Genomic DNA, 21,468 nt, shown 5'->3' with positions numbered 1-21,468 from the left:
GGGAAGCCAGAGGCAAAGTGTGGATGGATTTCCAACACTCCAAGCGCCTGGGGAGGCCCAGATAAGCACATTTGATTAGGTAAGAGTAACCCCACTGAAACTACTGCTCCAGCATTAATGCAGAGTGTGGGGTAACTCACATCCCAGCACGCTGCTGTAGGTCATGGATGGTCCCAAAAAAGGCAGAGGGGGAACACCAAAAGCCCACAAGTCTCCCTCTACACACAATCCCCGACACCCCCAACCTAACACAAGTGTTGATGCTGCTGTGTCTGGCTTAACCTCAACCTTCAGACAGCCTGAAAAACACATGTCCCAAGCAGTTCCCACCACCCCTCACTTTAACCTGGCCCACAAAAGTGGTTAATAAGCACAAGAGTAACACAAGGCAACTGCCATTCCCAACCGGGATAGCTGAGGATTAAGGTGCCTGAAGATGGCCAAGGGAAGGGAATCTCATCTGCTTTAGCACATTCCTCAACGCCAGATGCCTCTGTAAACACCCAGATCCAATGCCAAATCAGTTCTTTATATGTGCACGCAGGGGTTTGGCTCACAGGAGCCAGAACTTCACCTGTAGGACTAAGACGAGGTAAGAAAATGAGACAGAGCAGCAGCTGGGTTTACTCCACATCTCCTGCAAGGGGAGTTAAAGGTAAATCCGTGCTCTCCCTGGAAAACACCAGCTGGTAAACCAGTGTCTGCAGCCCTGCCTCATGCATTAAATGAGCTCAGTGACCAACCCAGTGCCAGGGTCAAGTGCTCAGCTGGTAAAATGCCCGGCTCCAGTGACATCAAAGCAGCTCCAGCACTTACAGTAGCTCGGGGCTCAAGGAATGTGGGCTCCCTAAATAGAAAGGTGCTGATCGTGTTTCCAAAAGTGACTCTGGCCTCACCTCCACTTTCTCTGCAACGCTGCAAACTGGCAAGCCTACAAACCCCACCCAAATCACTCGGGCATCACTTTCCGGAGGCTGAAAGATTAAGCACGAGATCCGTTCTCCGTGCCAGCACAAGGGAGGATATTCCTCATTTTTGTGACCTGCCCAGCGCTCCTCACACAGCCCTGCTCTGTCACTCCACACAGATGCTGCTGTCAACACCATCTCAGGGAGGCTTCCAAATACGAATCCCAGCAGATCACAGCTTTCTTGCTTCCACATCAGCACAGCCGAGGGTCTGAGCGTGAGCTGAGACACGGCTCTGTTGTTTCAGATGTCACTGCTGACTGATGTGGTTTCAGTGACACTTATGGCACTCTAACGATATTAAATATCTAAAGCCTTCAAAATACTGGTGTAATCATCTAAAGGGGGAAAGGCTCAATTACCAAGGTTATTTTCCCTCTATTTCATCAAACAGCCGCTCAGAGGTTGTTGTACAAGACGTGATGGATTTAACCAGATGCTCCCATCACTTCTGCTGCAGTGCTCGAAAAAACAGCCTCTATAAATACACTGAAAACCCAATGAATTACAGAAGCATGAAATGACTTCAGCAGAGGTTAAAAACACTCTGGCATCACGCAGAATGCACTAAAAATATTAAGTCTAGAGACCTCACTGCGCCTCTCACACAGGACTGCTGCTGATTTTAAGAAGGAGGTTGCTCGGGGAAGCTGCCAGATGAGGAATTATCATCCCCCCAGCCCCAACATGTGGATTTAGCAGCTATTTGCAGAGGCTAACGAAGGCATCTGTGTAAACAGGACGCTGAGGAAAAGATATGACCTTGAAGATCGGATCAGCCCCCTGGCTGGTACCTGCAGAACAAAACCCACATTCCCATGCAAGACTAAAAGGAGGGAAATGATCAGATATTAACGAACAGCTGCGGGGTCCCCTGTGCTAGATTTTAATCCTGCACATTCTTAACAAAGCCACGGGCTCAAAAGCATCAAGAACTGTTTGCTGATACCTTGCTGACAAGCAGTGAAAGCCCAGCAGAAACATTCTGTGTAGAAAACACCACTCCCAGTTTACTTTTGACACTAACAGTTCCTATTATTATTAGGGAAATGAGCATCATGTTAATAATTCAAAAAATGGTGCTGAGAGGGCTTCACATCACAAATCAATGCTCCTGGCAGCCTGGACACAGCAGGTACCCACAGCCAGATTTCACCAGATAGAAATGCCAAGTGGATAAAAGGACAAGGAAAAGCATCACAAGTGCACAGCCCACTCCTAAGATGCAAAAAATATCATGGATGACGCCTTCTCCTAGGGAATTCAAGAGGCTTGCCTCTGATCTCACAGATATTTCTCTGCCTGAAGCGAGAAGGAGAATTGACACTCTTATATCTTGTGAGCTTAGATCTTCTCCCACAGAATGAGGTCAGAGGAGATGGATGGATCCGTGGTAACTCCAGCACACTCCTCTCCAAAGAGTGAGGAGATCCAGAGGTCTCACCACTCTCCCAAAGCCAGCAAATCCCTCTGAAACTGCCTGGAAAGGATCCTACGACTAAGAGAAACCCTGTGCTGCACAGTTCCAAAGCAGGACATACACAGGGCTGTTAAGCCACATCACCTTCCAAAAGAAACAGTGGATCAGTGTCATCTTAATTAACTCTGCTCAGAAGAATCAAAGTATTAAGGCAAATTCATGGAGAAGAGACTTAAGAACTATTCCTTATGTCACTTAATGGAAGCACATGATTAATTTTTAGTTTGGGAGGTTTCCACATAATGGCAGATGGAGGCACTTTTAGATTCCCCTTCCATAAGCACGGTGATCCCACATTTTCACTGGGAAATTGAGATAGAAAGGAGATGCAATTTTTTAAGTGCTTCCTATTTAAAACCAGACCTATGGAACACTTAAAATTCCGATTCTCAAAACAACAACAGAAAAAATAATCCCTTGCAATAAAAATGTACCAAGTCACTCTTACTCTGAGAATTCAACAGTAAACTAACTTCTTATGTACAACAGAAGATCAGGCTTTTTGCATATACAGAGGAATCTATAAAACTGCAAAAAAAATGTGGAGAGAAATTGCTAACAAGTTTGCTCATGTTTTCCCCTGAAACCACTTTTCCAGGCTCAAAGGATGAAAGGATTTACTGCACCCCCTAACTGAGCACTGGCTCTCGGCGTGTCAGTAGTGACAACTCTGCCTCCACCCCAAGTTCCCTATCTTTGCCATCTCACTGCAAGACCCCGACTTTCAGCTCCTGTCCACATCCCTGAAAATTTATTACACTTCAATTAACATTTCCCAGTTCTGAGCCTGCAAGAAGTTTCATTTTGATCTCCACAAAACACATAAAGCAGGTTGGGGAACTACTCTTCTGTTTTGTTTTGAGGAACGAAACATCCGGCTTAAAATTACTCAAATTAATCCGGGAAGGAATCGTGCTCGAGATTTATCCTTTGGGGGAGGAGGGAGAGGTTATTTCCCCTCGCTGATCCTCTGAAACACAGAGCCCAGGACTCTCCTTTAGCTGCAGCATGGCAGCTGGGAACACAAAGATGCTCTGGATGCTGAGCTCCCAGAGTTCATCAGAGGATTCGTTACGGGATGATCCTGGAGCCGCTGCGGTGATTACAAAACCCGGTGTTTTATCCTAACGGGGCTCCTTAATCTACGGCTCAACAATAAACCACAGCAGCAGGAGAACTACAGCAGTCTCCCAATGGAAGTTTGCTGCCTGCATTCCCACTGGGAGCTGTTTAATATGCCTGGCAGAAATACCAGCATCCCGGCACCATAAACTTCTGAGCCCCACGCGGCTCTTGGCAGCCACTTCCTGACAGGTCCGAGTGCTGACGTGAAATCAGTGCTCCCCTCTGGGAGAGCTTCAGATTTGGGATTTTTTGTGTTCCTGAAAGGATTATCTTGGGCTCCTTGTGAATTCAGCAGTTAGAACAGCACCAACTGGAGAGCTGATGTTTGCTGAACAGGCTCAGGGAATGATTTATTCTGGACAACACTGAATCAATTAATTTAACTATAACTGCATTTCTGATGGGGACGGGAGTTATTTAAGGAGAAGGAAAAAAAAAGGGGGAAAAAATGCAGTGAAACCAACCTGGAAGATGATAAATTCCACATGGGACCACTGTCCAGACACCAGTGCCTAAGGTTTATGACGGATTAGAACACAAATAATCTATTTCAAAAGCCTGAGGAGACATTCAGTTCCTCAGAATTTCTTCACCCAAGATGTTTTGAGGATGAAGAACAAGGTCTCAAACACATCTTGGGCTGGCAAACGTGCCAGCACTAGTACAGAGCAAAGTGCCCAATTTCCAGTCAATGCCAACAAGAGTTGGGGATCCATCTTCCTCAGTTATCTTAGCTATTTTCCTTTTCTTCATATAATTTCTGGTTTTACCTATTAGATCCAATCAAACAGTCACAAACAACTCAGATTCCCCACTAGGAGACATCAGTAACACAACCATCCTGTATTCACATATCCAGAAGAAATCCATGTGTAAAGAACCTGCTGTCTCACAGGGACTGGAAGTGCATTATATGCTTTTTCCACTGGCAAAACCTGATTTCTATAATTTTTCTTATCAATTCATCAGACATCACAGCCCCTCCTCTAAGGAGAAAATGCAAACGGGAATCCTGATCAAGGTTTTGAAAGGGTTGAGGAAAGGGAAGGAATGAGGAAGTAACCAAGCAAAGGAAAAAGAGATTTTGCATGATGGGGATTTACAAAGTAAAAGACAAATTACAAGGTATTATTTCCTAAGAAAGCTCTCCAAATGCACCCTGAAAGACGGAAGGCACAATGACCTGTGAAATTTCTAAATGCTGCGTAATTGCGAAATTGTCGTCCTGGTGAATGAATCCATGAGGAGCCCAACATCTCCTGCCAAGGCTCTGGCACACAGCTCCTCTAACTGGGGCATTAAATGTTAATCATCTACTTAAGTCAGTGCTCGTGGCTGAACAGCCACCATCCGGGAGCTCACTGGAACGGAAAATGTGGAACAGGGCAGCCCTTGTAAAGACCCTGATCTCCAAATAAAGCCGATGCCAGATCACCTCCCATGACACAGGGAAGATTAAAGCATGAGTCTTTCACCAGCCAGGACGGAGGACAGAGAGGGAAGACCCCTGGAGCAGAACACTACAGCCAGCAGAGACTCCCACCTCCAAGGAAAAGTCCTTGTGGACAGCAGCGAGTCTCCAATTAAAGCTCAAAAAGCCCCACAACCCCCAGAGTTGCCTCTTGGAGTTTATCAATTTTTCCACGTACCTTTTGTGCCATCCAAAGCAAAGAGGAGCTGTTTCAGAACCTCTTCTTGCCAAAAACACTATGTGTGACTGCCTGAGAAGAGCACCTCATGGATTCTGGGGCCATACACTGTTCTTAAACACACACGGATGACTGAGAAGGACGGTGGCTTTACTGTTGGGCCCTGGACTGCTGGAATATGAGATCCAAAAAAGGAGGGAAAAGGAACGACTTCTGACCAGGGAGTGTGCTGTGAGAAACCACAGACACCACAAGGGTTGAAGAGGAGGGAAGTGGATGATAAATTCAGTGTATTTGCAGCCCACTGGGTGAGCAGGGCAGAGAAACACCCTCGGGGTAAGCCGAGACACACTGGCTTTGTGCTTCAGCTGCACCAGGGTAGGTTAAGGCACAGTGCTTGATGCAGGAAAATCTGCCTCATCCCTACTTGGACACCTCATGGAAAGGGACACAGCTACTCCCAGGGAGCAGCACCTGGAGATACCAGGAGTGTGCCCAGCTCCCAGACACACAAAGCTGGTGCTGCATCAATGTATCTCTCACCACTTGTGTCCGTCGCTGTTTGCTCACGGAAAATGTGGCAAGGAAGAGCCCTTCCTCAGGGGTATGTACTGCATCAGACCCTGTCTGCTGTGATATATAACATAATTAATCCTCCAGTTTTTACTGCGTGTCATCGGTGTTCACCGGGTCCAAGCTGTTGCAAGGAAACGTGTGATAATTCCAGAACATCCCAGCTCCCAGCTGTGCTGTGTTCCGGGTCCTTACCACATGAGGAATCGTTTTCTCAGACCAGAAAGCGACATTTAGAACCACAAAGATAAAAAAGAAAGATTATTTCATATTAAAACCAACTCTTTTACTGATCAAGGGACAAGAATCCACCCGTGGGAGAAAAATCCTTACCTTACACCTGAGCTTCTTTTACCTGGTCCCACGAAATCGAGAGCTCACCCCCATTCCTCTACATCTCACTGCTGTTTCCAAGCAAAACAAAGAAAGAACACACGTGCAGCACACGCTTGGTTCAAAAAGCACTTTTATTTTGGAGCCTCAGTTGATCCCAGCTTTCTGAAACCCGTGAGCAGAAGAGATTTGCTGCATGAGAAGCATCTCATTATTATATTAATAAACCTTAACTGCACAGCATTCATGTACACCAAGAGGATGTAGCCCCAGGCTAAACAGTGGCATTTAAATCACGTTATTTAAAAACAAAAGCATCTTGACCATTGTAAGAGTTAACAAGCAAACCTTTCAACTGAAATCTTCACTTCTGATCTCATTTTTCAGTAGTAACTTGTTATTCCCTCTAAAGAAATTGAAATGAAGCTCATTTTCCACTGCTAATTTGAAATGTTCCCTATCCAGAAGTGCTCTGCACCTGCTAACATTTATTTTACATAGCCACTAAATTTATTCAGAGTAGAAGCTATCTGCAGTGGGAGACTTAAAAACTGGGGGAAAAAACCCATCATTTTTTATTTATTACCTTTCCCCTCTCATTTCTGTCCAGCACAAGCTATAGATGGAAATGGAAATTTGATTTAAAAAGCATCAAATCAGGCTTTCTTTAAACTTCTGACAACTAAATGTACACAGGTAACCACGAGATGTTACCGAATTTATCAGATTTAAAGGGATACTTGAATGAGTAAGGATGTGCAGTCGGTCACATCAGATACTTCAAACTGGTTTATTGTCACTGATATGAGCTAAATAAGCCAAATGACTTAAAAAACAGCTCTGAAGCTGAGCAAGCAGCTGCCTAACACTTTGTGGATTAAGTTAGGGCTTTTTATTCTGTTCATAATTTTCATTCCAACTCCAAGATTAAAAGCATTTCCTTTCAGAAAAGCTTCTTTAGTGCTTTATAGTGTTAAAAGAAAGCCATATTTGTGTCTCAGAAAACTTCCAAAAGAATATGTCAGTGCAGAAATTTATCCTTATGTGCATTACCAGCAGCTGGTGCCATAGGCAACGTCCATGTTTTAGCAAGGACAAAACCTAAGTGTCCTGGAGGTTGCTCAGCTGGACTTTTTCAAGTGTCTAACAGCCATCAGGCCATTTATCAAGTCACACTTGCCATTTAAGCCACCTTAATTCACAGCCCTGTGTTCCGCTCCCCTTTTCCCAGGGCTGAAAACTCTTCCTGGCACAAGCCAGCTGTGGATTTGATCAACACCTCCCACACACCCTGACTTTCAGAGAGGCACAAATGTGCCCTTCAGCTAAGAAAAAACACCGTGTATTTTCTTCCTTGCTAAGTAAAGGAAGCTGCTGTGCTGGTTGTGTGGATCTGAAAACTCCCTCAAAGGTGAAGCCAGAGGGAGGAACACGAACCACCTCCACACAGGTGGAAATCACACCCAGAGAGGTGTTTTTCCTCAGAGGAAAGCCATGAACACAAGCTGACCCTGGACGCACAAGGAGCCAGGTCAGTCAAACAAGATGCAGAACTTTTGCAGCGTTAACAGTTTGAGCAACTCTGCAGTGCCTGCACCACTACACTTAAATGCCTGATTTATGCACCAAGGATTTTCCAAGTGACTTCAGAGACCTCTGCGGCAAACGGCATTCCTACAAAAACCCAGCAGAAACACAGCATGGCCTGGGTTGGAAGGGACCTTAAAGATCATGCAGTCCCAACCCCTGCCACAGGCAGGGACACCTTCCACTAGCCCAGGATGCTCCAAGCCCCGTCCAACCTGGCCTTGGACACTTCCAGGGATGGGGCAGCCACAGCTTCTCTGGGCAACCTGTGCCAGGGCCTCACCAACCTCACAAGGAAGAATTTCTTCCCAATATCCCATCTAATCCTGCCCTGTCAGCATGAAGCCATTTCCCCCTGTCCTGTCACTCCAGGCTCTTGTAAAATGTCCCTCCTCATCTTTCTTTTAGGCTCCCTTCAGGCCACAATTAGGTCACACTGAAGCCTTCTCTTCCCCAGGCTGAACAATCCCAACTTTCTCAGCCTTTCCTCGCAGGAGAGCTGCTCCATCCCTCTAATCTTGGTGGCCTCCTCTGCGCGAAAACATGGAGAAAAATCCTGGCTAAGAGGAGACACTGAAAGGAAGCAGTGTTTCTAACCACAGTCTAAGACACCAAAGAAGTTGCTACAGGTTCCTCTTGGAGGTTGTGACCAGCTCTGTGAGTGCCATAGGTGTCCTGTATCACCTTCATGTCTGCCCCCAGGTTTACTGCAGAGCAGCCCTCTTGGGCTAAAGACAACTACTGCAGTCATTTATTAATAAACACACAATAACCTCACTAAATACAGCGATAAACACCAACTCAAGGATACTGGGAGCAAGTTTTTTCAAACAGGAATGACCTAACCTAGAATATAACCTCAGTCCTTACGTACAAATGATACTAGAGACACCCACAGCAGCATTTCAAACACACAGCAGCAGTGAAAGAAAGAGCAGAGAAAAAAAAAAATGAAACATCAGAAAAACACAAAAGGGAATAAACATCTTTGGTAATGAGGGACATGAACCCCTCACTTGCCAACCCAGCAATGCTCAGCAGGAAGAGTCCTACCATCCAGTTCACTCCAGCTGGAATCTTTAAACAGTCCAGTGGCTGTCAAGACCTTCCCCTGTACATCATTAAAGGGAGCAAACACATTTAGCCTGCTTCAACTTCCTCCCAGTCCACCCACCAAAAACACTCACCTCCAGCAATTCCCCTCTTGGGAGCAGAACAACTTCCAAGCCCCCAAGTCCACACTGGAAGGGCAAAGGGCAAACCCCTGCCACCAGCTGTTTCCACAGTGCCCAGTGGCCATGTGTCACACATGCAGAGCACACAGCCCGTCTTGCTCCAAGAGAAATAGAACCCCAGACAGCTGCTGCCTCCCTGCCTGTGCTAACAAATCCCTGAGCCAGCCTGCTGTGGGACCGGAGGCAGGTCCAGAAGCATTCCAGAGACACAAAGCTGCTCAGCCGTTTCCTTTTAGCCAGAAGTACCCAAGCAAGGCAGACCAGTGTTACAGAGCAAAACACTGCTCATAAATTCTTAAAAACTGTGATTCTCGTACAAAGTCGTTCATGGGTTATGCACACACAAAGAGAGACACTAGAAAAGGAAAGATGTTGGGTTTATAAAGGAGAGACTCACCTTTATACACAGGGCTCACTGTGACCAGCTGAGAGGAAAAGGTGTTGAGCTGTTGTCATTAATTCAGGGAAAGAAACATACATCCTGGCATTACATTTTACAAAGCATCACCTCCATCCTGCCTAGGACTGGATATTTGTCACTCACATGGCTTCCAAGAACCTGGAAATATCCCACATCACATCTTTTCACATGCTGGCCAAAGGAGCCCCAGATAGACACAGGCAGTAGTTACTCTCCTGCTGTTTTCCAGCAGACTGACAGAGCTGTGACCTGCACCCCAGTTGCAGGGGTGACAAAAATCAAGGACTAGACTCAAGTTCAACAGCACCTTCTCAAACCTTTCCCCAGCAAAACACGTGTGAGCTTTCACCTACCTCAAATAAGAGGCCGTGGTAGACGCAGGCACCTGAGGGAGCAAAGGAAAATAAAACAGGTTAGAAACCAGTGACAGCAGCACATTCCCCAGTGGACCTGCTCTGGCACAGCACAAGCAGCGCTGAGCAGCCACCTCTAGCCATGCACTCGCCAGCCACGAGGAAAATGCAGTTTGGGGCCAGCTGGGCAACCCCTGGGTAAGCAACAGGCTCAAGAGAGGCACAGACAAGGCACATACAAAAGGGGAGGCTGCCAAAATAACGGTGAGAAGAGCCAGCCCGAATTGCCACTCCTAAATCACTCCTCCATGCACAACAGGACAAGCTCACAGGGGCTCCTCTTGCTTCAGACTTCCCTGTCCTCGCTGCTGGCTGAGAGAAAGGTTCTCCGAGCCAGGGAGAGAGACAGGCGCCCATCCAAGCACACTTTGCATATTCTACTTCACTAATCACATAAAAGGGTAGGAAACAAAACCAGGAATAAGTTGAATGACAGCTCTTCCATTGATTTGCTGGGAAAACAGTTGTTCTTGAACAACTACACAGATCTGCCTCCTGAAAACGTGACAGGAATGTGTAACCAGAAGCAGCCCAAGAAACCCGGAGATGAAAAGGAAAGAGAACGCGGGAAAGGCTGCCTTGAGGGACCCCCCGGAGAAGTAAGAATTTCCTTGTCAGAGAGTGTTCTTTCCCAAGAAATGCATATAAGACAAATCTGTACAGAAAACCTGGGAGCTAACACTGCTTCGAACCAAAAGCTCCTCCTTTGAGCCCGTCTTCAGCTCAGCTGCAAGAGACCATGGAGGCACCACTGGGAATTATTTTCCCTTGCCAAGATGAGCCACAAGAGCCCAATCATGTGCCTCTCAAATTCAGTAGATAGCTTTCCTTTTGGCAAGAGAGGATAATTTCAAGGTTCATCGTGCAGCTGCACCTCAAAATCCAGTGCAAAACACAAGGTCACATATTGTTGGGAGGCATGTGGGGACAAAAAGCCACGAACAACTTAATACCAGTTGGTCAAAAACAGCACAACTCACATGTTTTACCCCCCGTGGGCTGGCTGCTTTTTTTTTTAGCTCACTCACAGCTATAGTTCCTTAAAAGTATCAGTGTGCTCATCCCCTCCGGGGCCAGAGCACAGAACAAGGACTATATAGGACTAGAAAGCAAACTCACAAAGCCTAATCCTTCTCCAAAGAAGGCAGAGACATTTTTCCCTACCTCACAAGTTACCAAGGGGGAGACTAAGATACAACCCAACTTTGCAGGATTTGGAAAATCCTTAAATACCTCTGATTTTTATTCCCAACCGTGAGCAAGCCAAGGACATGACACACACATCGATCAACTCTCGTTACAGCGCCCTCATTTTCCACGCAACCCCCAGTCCCCAGGGTGATCGACACCTGTTGCAAAGCACACCTGAAAACGTCCCTGCAAACGATGGTTCTGCCTCGCACACACTGAAGCAGCTTTTGAGTGGCAGCATCGCATAACCTTGTCTGTCCAGAACACCACGAAGACACCGACGCCTGGTGTCCCCCCCCGAGCACCCTCGCAGCGACATCCACACACAGCAAGTCGCGTTCAGCCGAATTCAGCTGAATCCCATTCAGATGAATCCTCCTTAAAGCACGGGAAGGCGGGCGGCCGGTGCCCGCTCCCCGCAGCTCCCCTCACGCATCCCAGGCAATGCCCAGCTCCCACCACAGCATTCCCGAGCCCTGCCCACGGACACCGGCACCCGTGGGGCGTGTGAGGGCTGCGGGCCGGCTCTGTGCCCCCTCCCGCACGGGCACGGGGTGGTTTCTGTGGGTTCGGACAACCGAAGCCCTCACCAGCCGCTTGTGGGGTAACAAGCCCCCTCACCTGGGCATTGGCTCCCTGCTGTCCTGCGCTGCCTTCCTGCCCCGGAGTGAGGAGCAGCCCCGCGACGGCCGAGGCGGGACAACGCTCCTACCTCCATCCCCGTGCTCCACGGCCGCTCCCGGCACAGGCGCCCCACCGGCCGGGAAGAGCCGCGGGAAGGGCCCGGGCACGGGCACCGCCCGCCGCGGTTGCCCCTCACCCTTCGCCCTGAGGAGAAGGCCTCCAACACTGGCGTGGGGCGGAGGCGGACTCCCCCGCCGGGCCGGGGCCGGGGAGCGGGGATGGAGGGAGGCGGGGAAAGCCCAGCCGAACCCCGCGGGAAACGGCGGGCTGGGACCTGGGTGTCTCCTCAGGGACAATCCCGCGGGACGGGGACGCGCCCGGCGCTACGACTCACCTGAAGGAGTGAGGCGGCGGCGGCGGCCAAGCGCAGCGCGCGAGAGGCTCAGCGTGGGCCCCAGGCGGCGCTCGGGCGCCCAATGGCCCCGCGGAGGCAGCCAGCGCAGCGGGCTCTGCCCGCCCGCCTCGGCCAGGTGCCGGGGCAAGCGCCTCGGGCCCCCGCCCGCCGCCAAACTTTTGCCCGCAGACAGAAGCGGCAAGCTCCGCGCCGCAGCCCGCGCCGCCGCCCCGCCCCCCCCGGGCAGCGCGGCGCCCTCTTCCCTCCTCCCGGCACGGGGGCGCTTACTTCCTTCTCCTCCTCCCTTCTCCTCCTCCCGGCACCGGGGGAGCTTCTCCTTCTCCTCCTCCTCCTTCCTCCTCCCGGCACCGGAGGAGCTTCTCCTCCTCCTTCTCCTCCTCCTCCTCCCGGCACCGGGGGAGCCTCTCCTCCTCCTGCTCCTCCTCCTCGACACCTTGGGCAGGGGAGCCGCGGGAGCCTCTCCTCCTCCTCCTCCCTCGCACCTTACGCGGGGGGACCAGGGGAGCCTCTCCTCATACTCCTCCTCCTCTTTCTCCTTCTCCTCGGTAGCTCCCTGGGGATGAAACGGCCCCCAGCGATCCCACAACCTGTCCCAGCCGCAGCAGCACCGGGAATAGGCAAAGCAAGCGTGTTTGTTTTGGACCTGACCCCGCTGCCTTTAGCCTGGCTCGCACATTGATGCCTGGGAAAGGTCACCCTCTCCCCGTGGGTTTGAAGCTGTTCAGGGGTTGTGTTTGGGTGTCTGTCAGTTTTGTTTGTATTATTGTAACAAGAAGTACAACAAAGGGGTAGGGTCTGTTTAGGGAAACAAGGTACTTTTGTCACTGCCTTGTCCATTTCTTCCTGCCGTGTCACCTCCTTTGCTCTGCCTTTCTAGAGCAAATCCATGGAATAGATGAAGACTCCAACATTAGCAATCACAAATCAAGCACTCAAATTAAGAAAAACGACCAAAGCCCAGGCTAAACTGTTCCCCTTACAGCGTTTTCTTGCTTTAAGCACCTTAACACACACACAGTGCCACGTCCACTCAGGAAAAACTCCCTCTCTCACCCCTCCAGCACTGCACACCCAACAGAAGACACTGGAGCCAACTTTTCCAAATGAAAACTGGGCTCCTTTAAGTCTGAGGATAAAGAAAACCAGACCCACATTGGAAGTCACAGCCATTAAACTGCTACGAGCCAAAGCCTCAACCTGAAAGGAACTAAAAAAGTGAGCTTAGTTTTACCAGTCCATGAATGAAATCATCTTTTTTTCCCAGCTAATTTCAGTGTTCCTGTTTCATAGCAGTATCCCAATTCCCACATACAGAGCTGGGCTGCTGCTGCCTTCATCTCCTGATTAAATGCAACGATGGCAGCTCAATTTGATAATAATTCCTCGTGGTAGTTCCATCTGTTCAGTTCTGATTCACTTCCTAATGAACACTACCATCTTGAACTCCAAGCTGGAGGTCAGATTTCCTTTTTTTTTTTTTTTTTCAGGATTGCATGCCTTTAATCACTGTGCTGGAATTCCAGCAACAAATGTGAGATGCAAAATGTGCAGCTTGGCACGGCTCCAAGATCCAAGCAGCGATTTGCATGATGAGTTTCTCAAGTTAATACTCATTAGCTATTAGCAGGAGGTTGTTCTTTATAAAAATAGGAGCAGGGAGACATAACAACTATCTCTGCTCGAACCAGCACTATGCAAACAAGTGTTTCATGTTCCTTTCCGATATGGCAGAAATGATGAAAGGAAGAAATGTACAGGCCTTTATTCCCTTCTAATTCCTCAAGTGAAACTCAGGACAACTTGACCAAACCCAAAGGAGCACCAGCAAGGGACAAGGGGTGGAAATAGTAAAAGCCGAGTACAGAGAGGGTTCATTAACTCATTAACATATAAAATCCATCTTTCAATCATTCCAAGTGCCACAGCCCTGTCCAGCCCTGCCAGTGACCCAAACAATATGTCACTGCAGAGTCACCGCATACAGTAGTATTTTAACTTAACCCAGCATCCCCCAGTACCTGGCAGTTTGGGAAGACTGGAGTTTTCCGAGTTTTCCAAGTAGTCTTGGAGCTGACACTGACCAACGGTGCTGCAGGACATAAATGTCATCATATTTAATCACTCGGAATGCCCAGCTCAGCACTAAAAACATCTCACCCCTGCTAGTTCTGGATGTGGCATTTGTAACATCCCCGCCCTCCTCTTCCAACCTCACCTCTGTGGCAGAACTCACAGCAAAAGCCTCGTGAACTCAGTTTGACCTACAGAGATTCCAAGTTTTTTGGAGTGCAATGAATTCCCGTACAAGTCCAGGTTGAGGCTGTGTCAGCCTAAACCCTGCATTCCCCAGAGCTGCACACGTGCTTCCAGGACAATTTCTTCCTTGTTTGGGCAAATGTTTCTGTGTGCTCTCGTCATGAATCCCAGCTCATCTCCTGCTCCTCTCCTGAGTTAAATAACAGCAGCTCCAGATGAAAAAAAAACTTAAAAGCCACTGTACATTATCTGCATTACAAAGGCACTGCAGCATTCTCTTTTTTGATAAAATTTTTCTAAAATTGTGATTTCTAGAAGCCAGCAACGTACAACACTGTTTCAGTACCACACAGAGCAGGGGCATTATCCCTTTAGCATTTAGCAGCACGTATTCAGAACTACACCCGAAAACTTGCAGAGTTCGTGAGCTACTTCTCTTGCTGCCCTGACTTCTGGAGGGCCAGATTTACAGTATTCCCACAGTATTCGAATTTTCCGAGTGCAGATCTCTGCAGGAACTTTGTTATTCCACACACTTTTATTCTTTGAGAGCACACTCAGCAGTCTGAGAGCTTCCGATTTAAGCTCACCTGCATATTTATGCTCAAGCATCACTTTTTTAAATCCACCAAAAAGGGCAGGTCTTTTTCCACGGTGGGTATTAAAGCCTTGGAAATTAGCCAAAAGAACAGAGAAGAGAGCAAGAAACCTATGCAAATGATATCACAAGGTTTGCTTCTCCACACCAAGAGGTAACTTACCTTCACACTGCTCCTCTGGGGTCACAAACAGCACATATCCACTGTAATGCCTCATAATATCCCTTATATGTGTAATCCCTTAGTAATAAAGACACTCCTGGCTTACACACAGGCACAAAACGTGATCTTCAGGGTGAAACAGCCTTGCTGTAAAACAGTGTCCTACCTTTTGCTAAAATTCAGAATGCTAATCACCCGCTGGTGATCCAGCTGGGATGCACCAAGAGCCAGGTCCCGAAGCACATCCCTGTGGCTTCACGTTTCCTGCTCGTCCTCAGCACAAATTCCAAGCAGGAAAAAGGTGGCAGGATGAGGGATGTACTTGCAGAGGATGCTGTACATGAGCTAATGAAGGGAGACAGGCTGTAGATGAGGAGCTTATGCAACATGATTAATTTTCTTTTCACTAGAAAAAAAAATCCAGATAAAACTTGTCAGAAGTAATCAAGCCTTTTGTGCAGGCTGATTAAGTGACTACCTTTGCTCATGGACTAGACCTGCCAGCACACAACCACTAGCTACCTGTACAATCAATTATTTAAAGCACAGGGTAAAGGAGAAAAACTCCACAAATCTGAAGTAATTAAAAAAAAAAAAAACCAACAAAGTTTCTTCTTAATTACTTACCCTTACCTATCTTCTCAAACTGGTGCTCCAGACCAGAAATTCCTAGACATCAATATTAGGAAGCTAAAAAAGCTTTACTCCACAACTTGTGCAGAACAAAGGAAGGAGGGAAAATGTGTTCAGATGGACACCCAAGGGCACTGGCATTGCTTTTTCCACATAGAACCCAGCAAGTCTACTTAGTCAGTGTGAAACTTTCATCCACACCCCTAAAGAGAATTTTTTGATCAAACTCTGAGCAAAGCACCCCACATAATCCATAATCTATCACTGTGGCCTAACAGGAACATTCCAAGCTCCCTGACTGACAGCAGCCAAATGCTTCAGATGGGAACTACAAGAACTTCCATGCAGACATATCTGAGCAACCTTCTTGGAAAAACAAGCCCTGCCTCCAATAACAGGAATGACTTCAAGTCACAGACCTTTCCAGATTCGGATCAGCACATCCAACAGGATCCCTATTGTAAATAGCCAATCCTTTTAGGAACCATCTTACATTTGGGGGTACAGTTTTACTAACATTAAAAAAAAAAACAAACCACCCAAGGAGAATTTCTTTTTCCAACACTTATACAGGAGGGAAGAGCAGGAACGCCACCTCCTGGAAAGAACGGGAAAAAAAGCGGGAAAGACATCCTGGTTGCCAGTGTATATTTAAGAACTGCGCTGGAGGAAAGCAAGAAAAATAAGAAATCACAGCAATTTCCACAGATAATGAAACCAGTTCACGCTCCAAGCACACCCAAGACGGGCTGACCCACTTATCCCAAGTGGCTGTTCACAAGCCCTTCAAGAACCAGCTCTATGATGGAAAATAGACAAGTGACACTTGGAGCTTCAGGCAGGATTCATCCCAAAATATTGTAAGTACAGTTCTGCCTGGGATAGTGCAAGCAAACCATGAACTGCCTGGATTCTCTGAGGGACATAGTTTCAGTCACACAGAGATGAACCTGCATCGTTTGAGACAGAGGGTGCATGGCTACTCTTCCCACAGAACACATTCAATTTTTCCTTAGGGGAAAAAAAAAAAAATCCCTGGTTCTGACAACAGGCTCCTGTTTGTGACATTGTTACACAGAAACTGGAAGTGAAATTCACGAGTTCCATTTATTTTTTGTTTCCACAGAGCATGATCTGAACGACACCCTTTGCTTCCCAAGCGTGATCGTCAGATCTACAAGGAAAGACCTCAGGTACTAGCGGGTTCCTGGACAGGTTTTTCTGCTTCATCCTCATCGTCTGCGCTTCTTTCTTCTTCTTCTTCTTTCTTTTCTTCTGCTTTCTCCACCTGAGGTAAGATTCCATCAAGGTTCACTTGCAAACCTTCACTGGTTGAAGATCTGATCACCAACCTCTGCACAATGGGATCTAGAAAACAAACACCACCAAGTGGTCACTCGGCCCCTTTCCACGGCTCCAGGCTGAATCACCTCAGTACTGGTCCCCACCGTGTCCAGAATCCCAACAAGACACATCCCTTCAGCCCACAGTTTCCCATCCTCCCTGGCAGATACCTGCTATCACCTATGGAAAGCCTGACAAGAACTAATTAAGTTATTGATAACTGGTTGCTGTAAATGATTGACAGTAAAGCACAGCTAGACTCCACTGTTGTAAAGATGTGTTCATTACCAAGTTTGCTTCCCACAAACAGGAAATATTTTTCATCAGGGCCCACCACAAGAATCAATCACTAATCGGCAGAAATGCTACCAAGACCAGATGACTGAACTAGGCTGGCATAATTCACATTTAAAATCATCCAGAACAAAAATACCACCCCTTTCTGCACCTATTTATCATATTTCAAGTCAACCAACCCCTTATGCTTTTTATTTGGACTCCTCAAGGCATGGTCTGGTCTCTGTACAGCAGTTACTATTAACAGCATCACTGGGAGAGGTGCAAGATGATTCTTTTGGCAGACACAAGGCAAGTGTTAGTATAAAAAGTTCTTTTCTTCACTCACACAAGGCTACTCTTCCCTAAAATTATGCTCATGAACCACCACTTCCTCTCCAGCTAAGCAGATGCCCCAGAAATTTTGGAAATATCCTGGGAATAGAAAGGTCACTTAATGACAATCAGTTAAAACCACTCAGTTCTTAGTTTTGTTTGCTATAACTTGAACTCCCACCTTAGAACAGCAGCTTCTTACCATAAGGTGGTGGCTTGAAGGTGCAGATATCATGGATAACTGCCTTTAGATTGGCAATTATGTGCTCAGTAGGCATATCCAGCTGGAAAAGGACAATGCCAGGTTAGACATGGCAGTACTTGAAGCCCAGATGAATAAACCTGAAAACACTGGGTAATCATTTATCCTACACTTGGGTAGATCTTCCTTCTCCGTGTTCCCTGTTAAGGAGTTCAAAATCCCACTAACAGCCCCACAATGAAGACAGGCAATGCTCAGAGGGTTTCACGTATTTCAACACAGCTCCCACACCCAATTAAACATCCCAGCTTCCAAACAAGCATTCCACACTAAATCCTGGTGTGCACACCATCAGCTATCTCCCTGTTCAAAGTTTGGAACAATTCTCTCGGGATCAGGAGTTTAGTACCCTTCCTTCCTGTGCCACCGTCAGTTAGAGGAAAACTAAACATCAGGCAGGATTGAAAAGAGACAAACCAGAAGGAAAAATAAAAAACACACAGTTTGGGGCACAGAAAATCAATAAATAAGCAGAAATTAATGTTATATGTCAGGTGTAACACAGTTCTTTCTGCTCCAGTCCAGAACTACAGTTATCAAAATTAAAAGTCTTTAATTATTTGGGTAAAGCAAAGACTTTTTCATCCTTCTGTCCATATTGACCATGGACTTACAAACCCATAGTTCATTTACTTAAAAAAAAAAAAAAAAAGAGGTTAAAACCAGCTGAAGATGCTGCACAACAAAGAGTTCCATCTCCTTCATGGGTCAGTTAAAGAACATGGTTAAAAATCTCGGGCAACAGATTGAAAACATCTTTTTTTTCCCTTTCTTTTAATACTAACTTGAGTTCTGCTCAGGAGAGAAAACTCTCCATACAACTTACCCTGGCTATCCTTGTCTTGATTACACTCTCGTCTTGCACGGCGTACTCGTGACATTCCCTGAAGAGCTGCACCATTTTGGGAATATCACTGCCCAGGGAATCTATTTAAAAAAAAAAAAATAAAGGCAAAAAAAGGCAAAGAGAGTTGTCTGAGTGATGCTTATTAGCACAGATAAGTGTGGTATTAGTAAAGTGGTAATTAATTAAGGCAGTTGAACTCCACTCCAAAATGCAGTTTCACAAACAAGGCAGTGGTGTCCTCAGGGGTATTATAGAAAAAGTTTCCACCTTCCCTCCTTCCTCATTCATCAGGGTTAATTAGGGGTAATTAGTAGGCAAATTTATCTTGGTTCTAATCCCAGATTTGCCTGTTGTAGGAGAAAAGCACAAATCTGGATTCCTAAAATTTCCTTTACCAAAGACAGAACAAGTAGTGCAGTCAAATAGAGTCTAACACTCAACGTAATTACACATCCTCGTCAAAAAAACCTTTCAGTGGCACCTCCAGAGTTAAATCCTCTTCAGCAGTCGAGAGCTGCAAGGAAGAATCGCTTCTTACTTTTTCTGGTGCTCGGGAATTTCCGTTTCAGTTTGTTCCTCAGTGGTACTAGCTTGGGTATTATGGCAGGAACAGCCACATAGAAATCTGCTTGGATTTCATCCTCCAAGATCTGCAACAGAAACAATTCAATATATTTAGCACACAAGTGGACCTACAAAGCTGTCTGAGCACACAAACCCATCCCTCACTCTTCACATTGGCAAGCTGGAGTTTACTGGACATCAGGTTTCTTCCCCTCCCCAGGCCCAAACACAGTTTAAATTAGGCTATATATATAATTCTTAAAAAAATTAAAATAAAAACCAATACCCATTTCATTAATTCAAGTCCCCCCACGATCTCAGCTCCACTCTCCCGAGCTATTTCAGCTTCTTGCTCATTCTGTTGAGAGAAAAACATAGCTATGAACAGCTGTACTACCAATTAGTCTGTACCAAAAAGGCTTCATTTTTGTAAAAACTTTGGCTCAAGCTTTTGCTTCAGGACAAAAATCGATTCTTTTGGACTATCTCATACAGATATATGGAAGTCTGTTCTGCTAGGATGATTAAGTGGCAAAGAACAGCTGCAGGAGTTTTCTGGACACATAAAACACACGCAAATAAAGTTAATCCAGGTTCACCCACCTCTGTGAAAACCAAAACCTTATTCACTTCATCCGTAAAGCGATGGGGAAGGACGACGGCACCCGAGAAAGGATCCAGCTTTTTCTAGGAAGTGAATCAAAAAACCAGTAAAAAAACCAAAGAAAAATCATGACTCGAGGGCAAGTTAAAAATCCAAACAAGGTGAAGAAGTGAAACAGTGACCCCAGAACAAAGCACAGCGAGGTGTGCTGGCAAAACCACGCACGTGCAAAGTCTGGAGCAGATTTAAACCCTTAAAAAAAAAACCCCGCCAAGATCCCCACACCCTTCCAGACCTAACCTTCTTCAGGGCCATATCCAGGAACACATTGATATAGACAAACTGCTTGGGGTGAGTGAAGTCCAGCTGCTGGAACTTCTTCAGCATGCCCACGGCCTGCTCCAGGTCGTAGAAGGGGCGCCGGTAGAGCCACGTCAGGTACACGTCGTCCACGGGCTTGGTCATCAGCGGCCGCCGCCGGCGGGAGGGCTTGTCCTTGGCTTTCTCCTTCTTGGTCCACTGGGCACCTTTTTTGGCAGGTCTAAGACAAAAAAAAAAAAAAACACAAAAAACAAAAACAAACCCTGTTAGGTCATCAGTTGAAGAGTTTGGCCTGTCAAGAACATGGTGTGTCACGTGTTAAGGACCTGCTGCTGCACCAAAGCAAAACCAGCATGAGGGGAACACACCCCCTGGGCTGGCCTTCACCTGGGCTGGCCTAAACTGAGAAAATCCAACAGGGAAGGAACAACTGCAAGGTTTTTCTTCTTGTTGCAGCAGTCTCACCTTATAAAAAAAGTTTCTTCTCCCTTCCCTGCAGCATTTTGCATGCAGTTAAACACCAGCCCCAATTTTCACCCTTCTTCCTATTTCCAGAGGATCTCAAGGTGTGGAAAAAAATATTAAAATGTTTTTCTAAAAATCAGTAACTAGACATTCCATTCCTGTCTAACCATGGCAAAGGAGTCTGCAGCACTTCAGAACACTCGGTGTACAACACTGTTCACACTCCTGTACACTGAGGTCCTTCTCACTTCTCCCGAGTCATGCTGTGTTATTAAAGAGGCAACAAATTAAACACTAAAAAGCAAACTGAAGACGAGGAAGTGTTTGAAACCGAGCCCACGAGCTCAGCAGCCTTCATGTTGTAACCCTGCCACAGCCCCCAAAAGCACATCTCAAAAACACCCGCTCAGTCCTTCCCCATAACCGTGACACTCTATGACAAGTGTTTACGCCACCAAGGCCACTGGGCTGTTGGAGCAACACTGCAGACACCAAGAACGCCCCACACACCCCGCTACCACCACCCCCGCGGCCGAGGGAGCCTCCCGGGATGCCGGACCCGCACTCACTTGGCTGCCGCCGCGAAGGGCCGGGCGGTCGCGGCGCTCACCATGGTGGGGGCAGCGAGGCGCTGCTCCAGCCCGGCGCGGACCCACCCGCGCTGCGGGGCCAGTGCTGCGGGGGAAGAGCAAACATCGCTTCAGACAGGCGTCGAGGCCTCCCGCTACCCCTGCCCCGCCCGGGCAGGCCCTCCCCGGACCCCAGGGCCGCCCCAGGGCGGCGGA

General features: G+C 47.2%; 2 protein-coding genes across 2 annotated transcripts in view; both read right to left on the bottom strand.

The window, feature by feature from the left end:
• Positions 1 to 15,086, bottom strand: part of FRAS1 (Fraser extracellular matrix complex subunit 1) — a 101,838-nt gene extending 86,752 nt beyond the window's left edge. The window contains exons 1-4 of the mRNA XM_029965644.1: positions 15,032 to 15,086; positions 14,033 to 14,103; positions 11,994 to 12,567; positions 9,725 to 9,756 (exon numbers count right to left, since the gene is read on the bottom strand). Of these exons, the coding sequence (XP_029821504.1) occupies positions 9,725 to 9,756; positions 11,994 to 12,567; positions 14,033 to 14,103; positions 15,032 to 15,086 (732 nt within the window). The remainder of the gene's footprint in view (positions 1 to 9,724; positions 9,757 to 11,993; positions 12,568 to 14,032; positions 14,104 to 15,031) is intronic.
• A 1,666-nt stretch (positions 15,087 to 16,752) lies between these two features.
• Positions 16,753 to 21,468, bottom strand: part of MRPL1 (mitochondrial ribosomal protein L1) — a 6,932-nt gene continuing 2,216 nt past the window's right edge. The window contains exons 4-11 of the mRNA XM_029965642.1: positions 21,253 to 21,358; positions 20,198 to 20,438; positions 19,897 to 19,980; positions 19,580 to 19,651; positions 19,268 to 19,379; positions 18,709 to 18,809; positions 17,823 to 17,904; positions 16,753 to 17,032 (exon numbers count right to left, since the gene is read on the bottom strand). Of these exons, the coding sequence (XP_029821502.1) occupies positions 16,854 to 17,032; positions 17,823 to 17,904; positions 18,709 to 18,809; positions 19,268 to 19,379; positions 19,580 to 19,651; positions 19,897 to 19,980; positions 20,198 to 20,438; positions 21,253 to 21,358 (977 nt within the window). The 3' untranslated portion in view covers positions 16,753 to 16,853. The remainder of the gene's footprint in view (positions 17,033 to 17,822; positions 17,905 to 18,708; positions 18,810 to 19,267; positions 19,380 to 19,579; positions 19,652 to 19,896; positions 19,981 to 20,197; positions 20,439 to 21,252; positions 21,359 to 21,468) is intronic.

This window comes from Manacus vitellinus, unplaced genomic scaffold (assembly GCF_001715985.3).
Source record: "Manacus vitellinus isolate BGI_N305 unplaced genomic scaffold, ASM171598v3 scaffold_112_pilon, whole genome shotgun sequence".
Classification (NCBI taxonomy): Eukaryota; Metazoa; Chordata; class Aves; order Passeriformes; family Pipridae; genus Manacus; species Manacus vitellinus.
Note: the sequence above shows the minus strand (reverse complement) of the source record. Positions and strands in the feature narration are given on the sequence as shown.